Below are 14,749 nucleotides of genomic sequence, written 5' to 3'. Positions count from 1 at the left end.
CAAGTAGAGAGTATCAGTGGCTGTAGGGGCACCTCAAGCAGGATCATGTATTTAAGGAGTCATGGCTGTTTTTAGAAAACTTACTGGCATGGGCTCAATTTGAGGGGGAGCCTAGAGTAGGAGCAGGAGTAAGCAGGAAAGAGTAGACTTCATCTTATTAATAGTGTTCTAAAAGCTGTGAGGCAGAAAAACCCAGGTGCTGAGAGGTGGTGGCCATGTGCCCAATTAAGTGCCCCAACCTAGCAGTTTCAGGTGTGCCAGCTGGGTGGTGGCCACCTCTCTGTTTCTCCTTGTGGCATATCACTCCCAAGCTTCTGTGAGGTCTCACAAGGAGAGATTGTGGGGACTGGTGTCTGTGTTATTACCGTAGTCACTAGCTAAGGATAGTGCTCACCTTCCTACAGTGTGGTAGCATTCTTGGCACCTCTAGGTTTTCTCAACCTCACTGTTAAGCACGGGTCTTACCAGAATCATTTCAGAAGTGTCCTAGAACAGGTAGCAGCATCCTAAAAACAGCTTTCACTCATAGACATGAGAGACAGAGTCTCCACTCTAGGTTCCAGAGAGAAAACTGAAGACCAAGAGGAAAACAGGAGATGCTGGTGCTTGTTTCAGGTTTCTGGTATCTTGAAGCCCAATGGAGGGATCGAGCCAAGGAATAGGGCATCAGGACTAGGCTGGAAAGCCTCATCTCTAATTGGTTTAGGGAGGATGCTGATTGATGCAATTCTTTTCCCACTTACCTCTTTGGTAAAGGAGCATAAGCCAGTTATTTCCTGATGTTTGATTTAAGGTGATGATGTGAGCTGTGCATGGTGCAGGTGGGTTTGGAGCAGTCTGTGGGCACAGTGACACAGCAGTCCTTACAGGCTTTGTGTGACAGAACAGGCGTGGGCCCTCTTAACTGATCTTTGTTTTGGCTTCCTCAGGACGGACCTCCTCCTGGTCTTGGGCGTGTGATTGGTGAACTTGGAGAGGACGGATGGATCAGGGTCCAGTGGGACACAGGCAGCACCAACTCCTACAGGATGGGGAAAGAAGGGAAGTATGACCTCAAGTTGGCGGAGCTGCCAGCCTCAACACAGCCCTCAGCAGAGGACTCGGACACAGAGGATGACTCTGGTGGGTGCCTTGGGGCTGTTTAGTCTGGGGCAGCTTGGCAAGCTGTGTGCTAATGCTAGCTGGCTGTCCTTTTCATCTGGAAGTGAGAACAGTGTGTCAGAAGTCATCTGCAGACAGTGCTCTGTAGTTTTGGACTTGCCCCTAAAGGTTCAGTTTAAATAAGCCCCAGGTAATTCTGATGTAGGAGTTAAAAGCATGGCTCTGGTAACTGGCAGCCTAGCTGGATTTGACTCCCTTGCTCCCTTTGGGGACAGTCCAGTAAAGTTTGGCACTGTAGGGCTTGCTTGCTGTGTCTTTACCTCTAGTGGACCTTCTCATTTGGCTCTGAGTCTCCTGTGTGAGGTAGTGAGTCAGTGCCTGGTGGACTAGGAATAATGTGGAATTAGTCAGTACAGTATTACCTTAAGGAAACCAGAAATGAAAATTTGGAGTGAACCCAGAAAGTTAAATCCTATCTAAGTAAATCCAAGGTTGTGGGAGGAGGACTTCATGACATTCTCCAATGTGTCCAAAAGACTTTGGGATGTATGAATGAAACTTCCCATGGCTGGTCTTGGTGAGACTGTCCAGGAGGCCTGGGCTGATTCCTGGGGCTCAGGTGCTAGCTGTATGCACTGCATTGTCAGGCTTTGGAAGTCACTTGTATGGTCAGGAGAGGAAACCTAAGAGGCTGAGCTCAGTAGAAGATGGGTGGTATGGAGAGTGGAAAAGGCTCTGCTCCATCCATGTCACTTGTGGGGGCCCACGCCCCCTCAGATGTAAACAGATGATGCCTTGTGGAGCTGTTGGGAGTAACATATGTGAAATTTGGAGTCGTGCTTAGTTGGTCAGGGCTGGTTTTGTTCTCACTGTGTCTGAGCACACGATGTCTAGGCCACTTGTCCCTCCTCCCAATTCTCTGTCTGGGGTCTTCACTCAGACAAGTCAGAACCTGAGCAGAGCTGGCTAAGTGACAGAACTATAGCTTGGCTGTCATGTGCCCCCTTGTCAGAAAGTCAGTGGCTTTGACACATGAGCCTCTGCTTCCCCTCCATGGAGCAGGCACTTCTATCTTCATCCAGGGCATAGCTAGCTCATCAGCAAGCAGTTTTTGACATTTGATAAGTTGTCTTTCTAAAAGAATAAATCCTGGTAATTGTTTTAGTGCTTCTGAGCCATATGTGGAGATAGCTTTAAAAAATTAAACTGTAATTTGGAAGGCTTATTTTCTTTGAGGAAGGTGGGGACAGAGATGATTACGGTGTTTAGTGTATTTTGAATTATTTTCTTGTAAAGAGCTACTTCCCTTTCCACAGTAAAAATTGTGATATTAAATTCCCTAAAAAACTGTGTTATGAAATCCCTTAAGTTACATGCAGGGATATTTTCCAGTTCTATTTGAGAATATAGCTTCTTATTTTGATACTTTTTTTCCAGAAGCTGAACAAATTGAAAGGAACATTCATCCCACTGCAATGATGCTTACCAGTACTGTTAATTTACTACAAACTCTTTGTCTGTCTGCTGGAGTCCATGCTGAAATCATGCAGAGTGAAGCCACCAAGACCCTGTGTGGACTGCTGCGAATGTTAGTGGAAAGTGGAACGACGGACAAGACATGTATGCAATGAATAGTTTTGGCCTACAGAGTATTGGGGCTATGAATTTGGTGTGTGTGTCAGTGAGTGTGAGCATGTGGGTGAGTGTGCGTGTGTATTAGTGTCCTAGGGCCGCTGTAACAATTTACTGCAAACTTGGTTAGTTTGTTTGGGCTGCCACATCAAAGTACCATACACTTGGGTGGCCTAAATAATAGAAATTTTTTTCTCCGTGTTCTAGAGGGTAGAAGTTCAAGGTGTCAGCAGAGCTGGTTCTTTCTGAGGGCTGTGAGGGAAGGATCTGTTCTAGGCCTCTCCCCTACCTCCTATAGTTTGCTGGCAATCTTTGACATTCTTTAGTTTGTAGATTACTGACCTCATATTTACCTGTGTGTGTTTGTCTCCAAATCTCACCTTTTTATAAGGTTACCAGTCAAAATTGGATTAGGGACCCACCTTAACCTAGTTTAAGTTCTTCCAAACAAATTATGTCTCCCCTGGACCCATTTCCAAATAAGGTCACATTCTAAGGTACTAGGGGTTAGGACTTCAACATACTGATTTTGGGAGGCAGGTAGGACACAGTTCACCCCATAATGGAGATATGGAGACCACATTTTCCAACATCAAGGATTTTTGGAGACCAGAAGTCTAACATCAAGGTGTCAGCAGGGCTGTGTTCCCTGCAAAGACTTTAGAAGAGGATCCTTTCTGTCTCTTCCAGCTCTGGTACCTCCAGGGTATCTTAGCTTGAGGCCACAGCACTCCAGGTTCTGCCTCATTTTCACACAAAGGACTGCCCTGTGTCTCTTTATGTCCTTTTCTGCTTCTTTATAAGGACTTTCATTGGATTTAAGGTCCACTCTGATCCAATACAGTATTATATCAATCCTTACTTTAAGGAAGTACATCTGCAAAGAGTTTATTTTCAAATAAGGCCACATTCTGAGGTTTTGGATGAACATGAATTTTGGGGGATACAGTTCAACCCACTGAAATGTTTGCATGAAAATGTGAATATGTCTAAGTGTGGAGAGAAGGAGTTGATGGAATGGGAGGAGTGAGTGTGTGTGTATGTGTGAGAGTGCTTGTGAGTATGGGAGAGTTTGTCTCTGAGTAAGACTGAGTATGTGAGTGGCTACAGGTGTGAGTGTGAAGTGGGGAAGGGAATGTGTGTGAGTAGCTGGGTGTGTTTGTGAGTGTGTGTGGTAATTATGAGTGATTGTGTGTCAGTATATCAGTGACTATGAAAATGAGTATGTGGGATTGTGGTAGGGTGTGACTGTGAAAGTTGATGTGTGTGTGTGTGTGTGTGTGTGTGTGTGTGTGTGTGTGTGAGTGTGTGTGAGTGTAACTGAGTGCAGGCATGAACTTGTGTCTGATGGCGGTGCCTCTAGAAGCCTAGAGAGCAGGAGGGCTGGGCCCTGGCAGGCAGGCCTCTGGCAGGAAAGAGTGGAAGCCCCTGGGTACCCATGAGTGGAGACCTGGAAGCCAGGAGGAGCAGAAAGGGTCAGTTGCATCCGTCAAATTGGATAAACCTCTTGAAAGCCTCCTAGTCTTGTTCTATTACTGCAGACTTATTAAACTTGGATTGGAAATTTATGGTGCAGATTAAGTATAAACAAGATCATGGGAGATATTTATTATTATTATTATTATTTTTTTTTTTTTAAATTTTTTTTTTCAACGTTTATTTATTTTTGGGACAGAGAGAGACAGAGCATGAACGGGGGAGAGGCAGAGAGAGAGGGAGACACAGAATCGGAAACAGGCTCCAGGCTCTGAGCCATCAGCCCAGAGCCTGACGCGGGGCTCGAACTCACGGACCGCGAGATCGTGACCTGGCTGAAGTCGGACGCTTAACCGACTGCGCCACCCAGGCGCCCCTTATTATTATTATTTTTAAAGTGTATTTATTTTTGAGAGAGAGAGAGCACATGTGTGCGCGTGAACCAGGGAGGGGCAGAGAGAGAATCCCAAGCAGGCTCCGTGCTGTCAGCAAAGAGCCCTTTGTGGGCTCAAACTCATGAATTGTGAAATCATGACCTGAGCTGAAATCAGGAGTCAAACACTTCATCCACTGAGCCACCCAAGTGCCCTGATGATATATAACACATGAGGTTTTAAAATATACAAGATGCACTCTAATAACTGCTGTTTGAATTGTGAATCATTTTCTTACTGCCTATAAATAATAAGTACATGAAACTCCTTAATTGGTTTGAGCTACTCATGTACTTTGAAGGTTTTAAAAGTGTTGTAAAGTGTTCCTTTAGTAGGGTTTTCTCTCACTCCTCTCATTTTGAATTAGTGAAATTGTAGTATATTTGTAAAGTAGGCTATTATCGAACATAACACGGTAAGTACATTAAAAGTGTAGGTTGTGCTGAGTATTTATTTCTAGAAATTTGGTGCCAAGCTGGTTTGTTTCACTGTGGCAGCTTCCCCAAACAGGCTGGTCTGCCGGGAGCAGCACCGGAGCTGGTGCACGTTGGGCTTTGTGCGGAGCATTGCACTCACGCCACACATGTGTGCTGCCCTCAGCTCCCCACAGTGGATTGCCCTGCTCATGAAGGTTGTGGAGGGACATGCACCTTTCACTGCTGCCTCACTGCAGCGACAGGTAATTGTGCTGCTGGGCTGATGGTGTTCAGTGTGAATTTTGAAACTGTGCAATCCCCTTAAGAGGTGGCATCAAGATACCAATTCTCCCAGTCATCATAATTAGGTGCCTGTACTCAATGAGTGCAGAAAAGAACTGGAACTAACCCAAAGTAGATTTTCTAGTGCAAGGGGCTGAAGTCCTTGATTATTTTAAATTGATTTTAAGTTGCTAAACTGTAGTTGACTTGCTTTTCTTTGAAGTGATAAATCCTACCAGCTTCTCTTATCTGCTTCATAGGAGTTGTAGTATAATTGTCTTCAGAAGAATTAAGCTGAAAAGAATTATTTTTTAATTAAGTGAATATCTGCATCTGTAGTGTAGCTTTTTCCAACTCCTGAGAATCTATATCATTAATCAACTTGGGTGTAATTATCTGGTTGTAAAATAATGGATATCTGAATTTTCACATGATTAATTGCATTAGAGGGACAAAAAAAAAAAGAAAATAAAAATCTGTTACCTCTTAACATAAAACCACAGATTATGGTTTTCTTTAATGTTTGCCGTTTTAAATTGCCTTTTGTCAGATCTTAGCTGTGCATTTACTGCAAGCAGTGCTTCCATCATGGGACAAGATCGAAAGGGCAAGGGACATGAAATGCCTTGTGGAAAAGCTGTTTGGTTTCTTGGGCAGCTTGCTCACCACCTGTTCTTCAGATATCCTGTTCCTCAGAGGTGGGCCTCTCTCCTTACTTGTGTTCTGGTTTTGTGAGCAGGGCACCATGTAGCTCCTCTCTCACATGTCTCTTTCAGAATCTACTCTGAGGCGGCGGAGGGCACGCCCACAGGCCTCTCTGACTGCCACTCATAGCAGCACATTGGCAGAAGAGGTGGTGGCACTGCTCCGCACACTCCACTCCTTGGGTCAGTGGAACGGCCTCATAAACAAGTACATCAACTCTCAGCTCCACTCTGTCACCCGCAGCTGCACAGGAAAGCCACCAGAGGGGGTGGGTGCCGCGTTTTCATATCTGTTAGTTTTTCTTTGTAGAATGTTGATTTCACTTTTAAATTATCTTTTGAAATGACATGTATTTTGTTTAAAGATATTTTAAACCATATTGTAGTGGAAATAACTATTGAAGAAACTAGTATAAAAATGAACTTGGCTTAGTTATAAATGTGTAAGAAACAGGCAGCACCCTTGGCTGTCTTCTTCAAACTAGCTGTCTGTCTGCATTAGGCCCTGTTAGAGGATTACTTTCCTGACTCCGAAAACCCAGAGGTGGGGGGCCTCATGGCAGTCCTAGCTGTGATCGGAGGCATCGATGGTCGCCTGCGCCTGGGGGGACAAGTCATGCATGATGAGTTTGGAGAAGGCACGGTGACTCGCATCACCCCAAAGGGCAGGATCACTGTACAGTTCTCAGACATGCGGATGTGTCGCGTTTGCCCATTGAATCAGCTCAAACCAGTAGGTGAACTTGTATTCAGTTACTTGGTAATAAGGCAGAGGAGTTTTATGCTGGAACTGAGTGCTAACATTAGTGCTAGAATGAACTTGATTCTTGTAGTTCATGCACGCTGTCTAGGAAACTATGCAACCTGAGGAAAGCCATATGTCTATCTTCCCTTGTTTGCTTTGTGTCTGTGATAAATAGGGCCTGGTCTCATGGTGTTAAACAAATTACTAGTTCATGTCTTATTTTAGCCCACAAAGACATAAAAGGGTGTTAGCAACATAGAAGGTACTGGTAATTATGTTTGTTAGTTTTAATTATCTTAAAATGTAAATTTATGAAATCTGACTTTTATTGAACAACTCAACTTTTAAAGAAACCTAAAAGTGATTCCTTAAAAAAAGACCTTTCTTCGTAAATGCTTATTTATTGTGTTGAGTGACATGACTTATGTAGCAGCTGCTGTCATCTTAAATCTGTGAATTAAGGATGTATAGGGAAAGAGAGTCATTTATATTATTTTGATGTAATCTAAGTATAACCTGACTATATTTCTCTAAAATACTGTTTTTTATTTATAAATGAATACATGCATGTTGTAGAAAATTTGTAATGCATAGAAAATGCCTAAAGAGATAATCATCACCAGCCTGACATAATTATTATTGATAAGTTGTTAAAAAATTAATTTAGGTTATGTTTACTATACATATAAATCTCTATTTTATCTTTAATGGAATATTTTAAAATTATTTTCAGATACAAAAAGACTTATGATATGTATATTTTAGAATTAAGATTCATGGTTTGATAATTTTTAGAACGTTTCATTTGCTCATTTCATTGGATGGACTTTGAAGGTTTCTATCTTCTTGCTTTAGCTCCCTGCTGTGGCATTCAGTGTCACCAACCTCCCCTTCACAGAGCCTATGCTATCTGTCTGGGCTCAATTGGTAAACCTTGCTGGAAGCAAACTGGAAAAACACAAAGTAAAGAAGTCACCTAAACCGGGTTTTGCAGGTCAGTACATGGTACTTCTTGGTGAAACAACTACAATCTTAACTGGTATTGCTTGGACAATGTCATTTTGTGAGAGCAAGTTCCTGTGACTGTCAAAGTCTTTGGGTTTCAATGGATTGACTATTTGTTGAGTTATAGTGGACATGAAAGCTTGAATGTGGTGATAAGAGTGTGTAGTACCAAGAATGACACCATGGGGAGAGTGGCGTCTGAAGAATCCCTAGGTTCCCCCCTACCCCTGCCCCATGCTCCCCGACTTTCCAGTGCCAGCATTTATTCTGAACAAACCTTTTGAAGAAGAATCTGTGTTTTCTCTCCCCCCCCCCCCGTTAACCCTCCAGCCATGGCTCTTTAGTTCAGTTGCCTTTTAGGAGCTTTGCTTCTGGCCTCATCAATGCCAGACCCAGTAAGGCCTGCATGTTTAGACCTGCCTTGCTTCATATCTATAGACATTGGGCTAAAACAAAGGTCACCTGTGCTTAAGCCTTCCTTCCTTTGGTCTGGAATACTGCTCCCTTAATTTTCCTTACGTTGCCACTTGCATGTTCTTTGAAGAGTTCTTCTCCTTGACTATTCTTTGCACATTGGAAATCCTTGTGAGTTTCTCCATAACTTTTGGCTCATTGTGTCCACTCTTACTGAGCTTTTTCACCCATTTCTCCCCATTCCTGTGATTGCTGCTGCAACATTTATGATAGTGATCACCTTTAACTCTGAATATCCAGTTCACATTTCTGGCTGGAGGGCCATGTGCATGTATACCACAGCATGTTCAGAAGTCCGCTAACCTTATCCCTTAGTCACTCTTTCTCTTCACAGTGAATAAACCTGGCTGCCAGGCAGTCAGGCTTTATGCCTGAGAGGCACCTGTGATCCTCCATCCCCTTCCATCCTATGTTGCTGTTGGCTGTGTTGCCTTCTGTGGCCTCTGACATGCCCTGCTGGAACACTGTTGCCACAACTATAATCCGGCTGTACTTGTGGTCTGCCTGCATTTTGTGGCAGCTTAGTTTCCTCCTCAGTTGGCTGTCAGGCACCACTGCAGTCATTTGTTTAGATAAGACTCCAGGGAGTGCCATGATCTTGTTGAGTGAGAGAACTGTATGTTGTGACTATCAGACAAAATCATCCTGGAGGAGTGTTGGCAAGAAAAGGTGAAGATATTTTGTTTGTGACATAGATATCTGGTTGAAATTTTAGCAATATGGGAAACATTGATTATACTAATAGTAACTGACATGGATCTAACTTTGTTAAACCATTTAATTCTCACCCTAATCCATCAAGGTAGCTGTGTGGGTAGCAGGAAAAGGGGAAGACCCAGGGGAGGTAGAGGATACTTATCCAGAAAGGCAAGTCCTTCATTATTGACAGTATTTGGCATGTCCAGCTAATTCCTACAGGGCAGGGCATTGTTTGTGCCACTTTACAGGCATGGCACTGTGGTGCAGGAGGCAGAGCACTTTCCCTAAGGCCACACAGCTGGTGAGGAGAAGAGCCCAAGCAAGGTGTGCCGTTCCTGAGTCCTTTTCTCCCACAGGACAAGTAGACCTGGAGCTGCTGAGGTGCCAGCAGTTAAAACTGTACATCCTGAAGGCGGGCCGTGCGCTGCTTTCACACCAGGACCAGCTTAGGCAGATCTTGTCTCAGCCGGCTGTTCAGGAGGTCACAGCTGCTCATACAGGTATCTTTTTAAGGAAGCTGTTATAGATATGTGAGGAATGCAGATACTCCCATAGAAAACAGGCAAAAGACATGAGCAAGTAGTCCATAAAAAGGGAAATAGAGATGGTTTTTAAATGCATGAGAAAGATGTGTAACCTGGCCAGAAATTGATGAGGTGCAAATGACAGTGTCATAATCTTATAAGACAAAAGATCCATCATTCCATCTTTTATGCCTACCCCCAGAAGACACCTTATCACTTGACACAAAAGCAATTCTCTCACCTCCATGGCCTTCCTTTTTCAAATACACTTATACCTCTCTAGTAGACTTATCATCCTGAATATCAGTCCTTACCATACAGGTCCCTGCCACAGCTCTAAGTCAGTCTTATGTTTCACCCTGGTATTCAAGGCATTCTATCACATTCAAGGATCTGATGGGAAGGGAGGGAAAACAGTAAAACAGTGGTGTTCTGCTTTGTTAAAGTGTGGCTCATGGACCAGTAGCACTGATGGCACGTAGGAGCATGTTAGACACGTAGATTCTCAGGCTACACCCCAGACCTAAGAAATCAGAGTTTGCATTTTAATAAGGCCCCAAAGTGGTTCATACATATCTAAAGTAGCACTGCTTTAACACATTGCTTGTGGGAATTTAAGTTGGTACAACAAACATTGAAGAAATGTTACACTTTAAAATACATGTGTATTAGGGGTGCTTGGGTGGCTCAGTCGGTTGAGTGTCTGACGTCAGCTCAGGTCATGATCTTGCGGTTCGTGAGTTCGAGCCCCGCGTTGGGCTCCTGTGCTGACAGCTCAGAGCCTGGAGCCTGCTTCAGATTCTGTGTCTCCCTCTCTCTCTGCCCCTTCCCTGCTCATACTGTGTCTCTCAAAATGAATAAACTTTAAAAAAAAATTTTAAATACATGTGTACACACGCACACACATCTATATCTGCATCTCTGTATCTAGCTCTGTATCTCTCCATTGACCTGGGAGTCATCTTGTGGGAATTTATCACATGAAAAGGCATGAAGATATGTGTTTACGGATGCCCATTATGGCTTCTTTGTTGGTATTGTTTTTAGGTCGAAAACTGAAGACACTTTTATGCCCATTATTAGGTGGTGTATCCATACACTGGAATACCAGCTGACTTTATTTTCTTTAGACTTTTCTATATTTCTTCAATTTTCTGGAATAAGCTTATATTACTTTGAATAGAAAAAAAAAAGCTATAAAATATTTTTTGATTATCTACTCTTAAAAAAGATGTGCTAAAGTATTATAGGGAACAAGATAGTCCTTGTTTATGACCCCAAACTCTCTGGGGTCATAGTGAAAAGAGAAAATGAATGCAGATGGCTCTGTACAGGTTATGATGCCAGTGCACTGTGAAATGTGTAATTGTAGTTCCACAAGTGTCTTGGGGATACAGGTGGCTGAGGGCTGGGGAGGGCAGCTTCTGAGGGGTGTGGCAGACTTGAGGTGCAGCATGATGAAGAAGCTCTATTTTGGTGGAGGAGACAATAGGAGCACAGATGTATCAGTGAGTATATAGGAGAGTGTTGAAGTGCTTCACTTTGCAAGGAGCTCAGGATTTATTGATGAATGTGGGGCAAAAGCTGGAGAGGTCAGCTGAATTCATGTGATAGAATGCCTTGAATACCAGGGTGAAACATAAGACTGACTTAGAGCTGTGGCAGGGACCTGTATGGTAAGGACTGATATTCAGGATGATAAGTCTACTAGTGAGGTATAAGTGTATTTGAAAAAGGAAGGCCATGGAGGTGAGAGAATTGCTTTTGTGTCAAGTGATAAGGTGTTTTCTGGGGGAAGACATAAAAGATGGAAAGGTGGTTCCAGTAGATCATAACCTGGTGGTTTTGATAATAACCTCATGGGAAACCAGTGAAAAGTCAAAGATGGCTGATGTTTCAAGCTTGAGCTACCAGGAGGACAGGAGGGAGTGCCTCTGATGAAGATTAGAAAGCCTAGTGTAGTGTGCGGTTTTTTTGTTTCTTAATCTTAAGAGGGTATTGTGAATTTAATTTTAATGTGCTGAGTATAAGGTAAATCTAATGAAAGCGCAGATTTATTCTATATTAGACAGTAGGGACCTTGGAAACTATCCATAATTATAGAAGATCAGGAAACCAGAGACCAGGGAATTGGACTGACTGCTCTCTGGTCACCCTGATGAGTAGCTCTGTAGGAACTGAATCAGGGTTACTATCTCACGGTTGGGACAGAGTAGGGGCTCCAGATAGCTCTGTAGAGTAGGGCTTGACAAATTATCATGGTTACCTGTTTTTGTAAAGTTTATGGGAACACAGCCGCACCTACTTGTTTACACATCATCTTAGGCGGCTTTTACTCTGCAGTGGCAGAATTGAGTAGCTCTGACAGACCATGCAGCTGATAAGCTTGAACTGTTTACTCTCTGTCACTTCAAGACAATGATTTTCCAACCCCTGGTCTAGAGAATTAGTTGAAGTTGTCACCAAACCAACCAGCGAACTCAAATGGTGAGTGGGCTCCAGGCAGTGGGACTCAGTGGGCCTGTGGCAAACAGGAAGTGCTAAATGCCTCACTCAAAGCTGCTCAGAGATTAAAACAGACAAAAAGATGTTACCCTGACCACACAACATATCTGGAATTGGTGTCAGTTTATGGTCTGAACAAGGGTTAGCAGGAAAGGCCAAGGCTAAAAATAAAAAGGGAGTGTTCATAGAAGAGGTTTCTGAAGCAATGAGTGTGCACCAAGAAAGAGAAGGTATAAGAACTGGACAAAAGGCAGAAATCTGGGAGGTAGCTTTTTTTTCTTTTTTTTTTTTTTTTTTTGGCTCTGAGGAGATAGATGAACCAATAAAGGACAGATGCCAAAAAGCAGGGAGTGGAAAAATTTTTAGACTAATTTTTGATATCTGAGCCTTGAAGATTTTGATCGTCTAGTGCTTGAAGAGGTAGAGATCATACTCACTTTAACATGTTCAGTGCAACATCTTTAATAGTAAAGAGATGTTAGGAGTTGAAAATGTGATGTCGTGCATATTTTTTTTTTATATTCAGATGATGGAGCAGCTGCATCCCCTGACCTTGGGGACATGTCTCCTGAAGGGCCACAGCCTCCAATGATCCTCTTGCAGCAGTTACTGGCCTCGGCCACCCAGCCATCTCCAGTGAAGGCCATATTTGACAAACAGGAGCTAGAGGTACGGTAGCAGCCTCTGCAATTTTAATCTGGTACACTAAATTTGGAACAATTTTTTTCGTAGATGTGTATTTTTCTTAAGGATATATTCTGAATTTTAAATAATATGCTAAAATAATTCTTATGACTAGTTAGGCTTTAACCATGTTTGTCATAGAGCATTATAATACTAGTTGGAGGGGGAATGAGTTGAAGTTTAACCTTATTTTGAATATATGTGAATTCTTTGAAAAAGTTAATGAGATTCAACATGGGTCAGATGCTCAAATATTCATGGCATGATCTTTTTCTAGGAAATAATTGTTATTGAAGGAGCCCATTAGACCTTGGAATATTGCACTGGCATGTTTGTTCCACTCACTGCAAAGGCTTTTTTGGGCATGCACTGTTGCTGCCAGGCTCTTGGTCCTTGCCCTGTCGCAGAGCACCTGTGCTGCACAGTGTAGCTTAGGGATCAGGCTGTGGGCATGTTCCCATAGAAAAGACAACATGTGATCAGGTCTAAAAGTTATGGGGACTTTCATGGCCTGCAACATGAGGGACTAGATGTTTCTAAAAATCCTTCTTTCTATGTAATATGTAAAAAACTCTGGATAAAATATCAAAGACAAAAACCAAACCTAGAGTACTCAAGTTGCCAGGCAGAATATACCCTAATAGAAATTCTTTGAGACCAGGACTGCAGGGAGTTGGATCCGAAGTGAGGAAGCAGCTGTATCAGGTTGATGGGAGGGCTGACAGTAGTCCAAGAGTGAGGTAGGAAGAAGTAGGTAGCAAGAAAGTAAGAACTGAGGTAGGAAGAAGGTGGGGTGCAAAGGGAGAAGGCAAGAAGTATTGAGCATGAGAATAGGGAGCAGTACAGTGCCTTCTTTGAACTGGCCTGAATGCCAACTACTTGCTAGGTCTAAAAACCGCTAAGATGAGGGTCAGGTTGAAGTGGCCATAGAACAGCAGGGTTTCTAGTCACTTCTAAAGATCAAAAGAGGGCATTGAAAGCAGTTGAAGAGCAAATTGGGCAGAATGCAACCTGGAATCACACCGGGAGTACCCAGTGTTAAGAGGAAAGATGTGTAAGGAGACAAGGAAACTAGAGTTATCCTTTAAGAATTGGGAAGGACTACCAAAGAGAGATCTTTCATTGTTTTATCTCCATTGATTTAGATGAAAATTCAACCATCATTGTTATTCTGTTTGAAGTGCCTTTTTGTCATAGACTCTGGGTCTAAAGTTCTTTCTTGTCTAGCAAGAAAGCAGGACTCAGGATTAAATTCGAGAGATGGTTAATGTCCAGGAAAAGACAAGAGCCCTGAATAAGGGTCCTTGCCCTGTTTTTATTAGGATCAGAAGGCTTACAAACATGGTGATGGATGTGCACAAAGAGACAATGAAATTATGAACATTAACTCATGGATGTGAGGGAAAGGGGGTCTTGAAGATATTAGGGGTTTGGGTTAATACAAAACAAAATCCTGGCTCTGGAGGCGGCCAAAGGTTGTTTACAGCAGACATGAGGCACCAACTCTGTTTATTTTAGCTAGCCTAGGGGATTAGACTGATGGAGCAAGTAACCTCAAGGTTAACAAGGCACCTTTTCTTTTGCTAATCAGTTCTCCTCTGGGCAGCTTTACCTGCAGCCCGGTGGTCTGTAGCCCTATTTACTTGTTTACCTAATTTGGTCCTTCCTTCCTGTGAAAGCAGCTTTCTGCTATAATACTAAATAGGGGGGAACTTTTGCCCTGAATCTCTAGTCTTGTTTACCTCATATACCTTTGTATTGTGGGCGTTTGCACCCCCTCTCTATTCTGGGGGCCTTAGCCTCCCTTCTCTATCCTTATTCACCTAATCTTGTTTACCCAAACTTGGGTGTGAGCATCCTATGGCTTTGTAATTCTTTTTTTTCTTTTTTTTTTTTTTTTTTTTAATTTTTTTTTTTAACGTTTATTTATTTTTGAGACAGAGAGAGACAGAGCATGAACAGGGGAGGGGCAGAGAGAGAGGGAGACGCAGAATCTGAAACAGGCTCCAGGCTCTGAGCTGTCAGCACAGAACCTGACGCGGGGCTCGAACTCTCGGACCGTGAGATC

The 14,749-nt window shown here is 43.0% G+C and overlaps 1 protein-coding gene across 1 annotated transcript in view; it reads left to right on the top strand.

Annotated features, from left to right (window-relative positions):
• HERC2 (HECT and RLD domain containing E3 ubiquitin protein ligase 2) overlaps window positions 1-14,749 on the top strand; it is a 278,735-nt gene that overhangs the window by 153,565 nt on the left and 110,421 nt on the right. Inside the window, 9 exon segments of the mRNA XM_043554905.1 lie at window positions 930-1,122; window positions 2,539-2,721; window positions 5,141-5,322; window positions 5,892-6,039; window positions 6,118-6,314; window positions 6,548-6,778; window positions 7,646-7,784; window positions 9,325-9,468; window positions 12,524-12,666. Coding sequence (XP_043410840.1) covers window positions 930-1,122; window positions 2,539-2,721; window positions 5,141-5,322; window positions 5,892-6,039; window positions 6,118-6,314; window positions 6,548-6,778; window positions 7,646-7,784; window positions 9,325-9,468; window positions 12,524-12,666 — 1,560 coding nt within the window.

The sequence above is a fragment of the Prionailurus bengalensis genome, chromosome B3, assembly GCF_016509475.1.
Source record: "Prionailurus bengalensis isolate Pbe53 chromosome B3, Fcat_Pben_1.1_paternal_pri, whole genome shotgun sequence".
Taxonomy (NCBI): domain Eukaryota; kingdom Metazoa; phylum Chordata; class Mammalia; order Carnivora; family Felidae; genus Prionailurus; species Prionailurus bengalensis.
The sequence above is the reverse complement of the archived record's forward strand: the minus strand, read 5'-3'. Positions and strand labels throughout refer to the sequence as shown.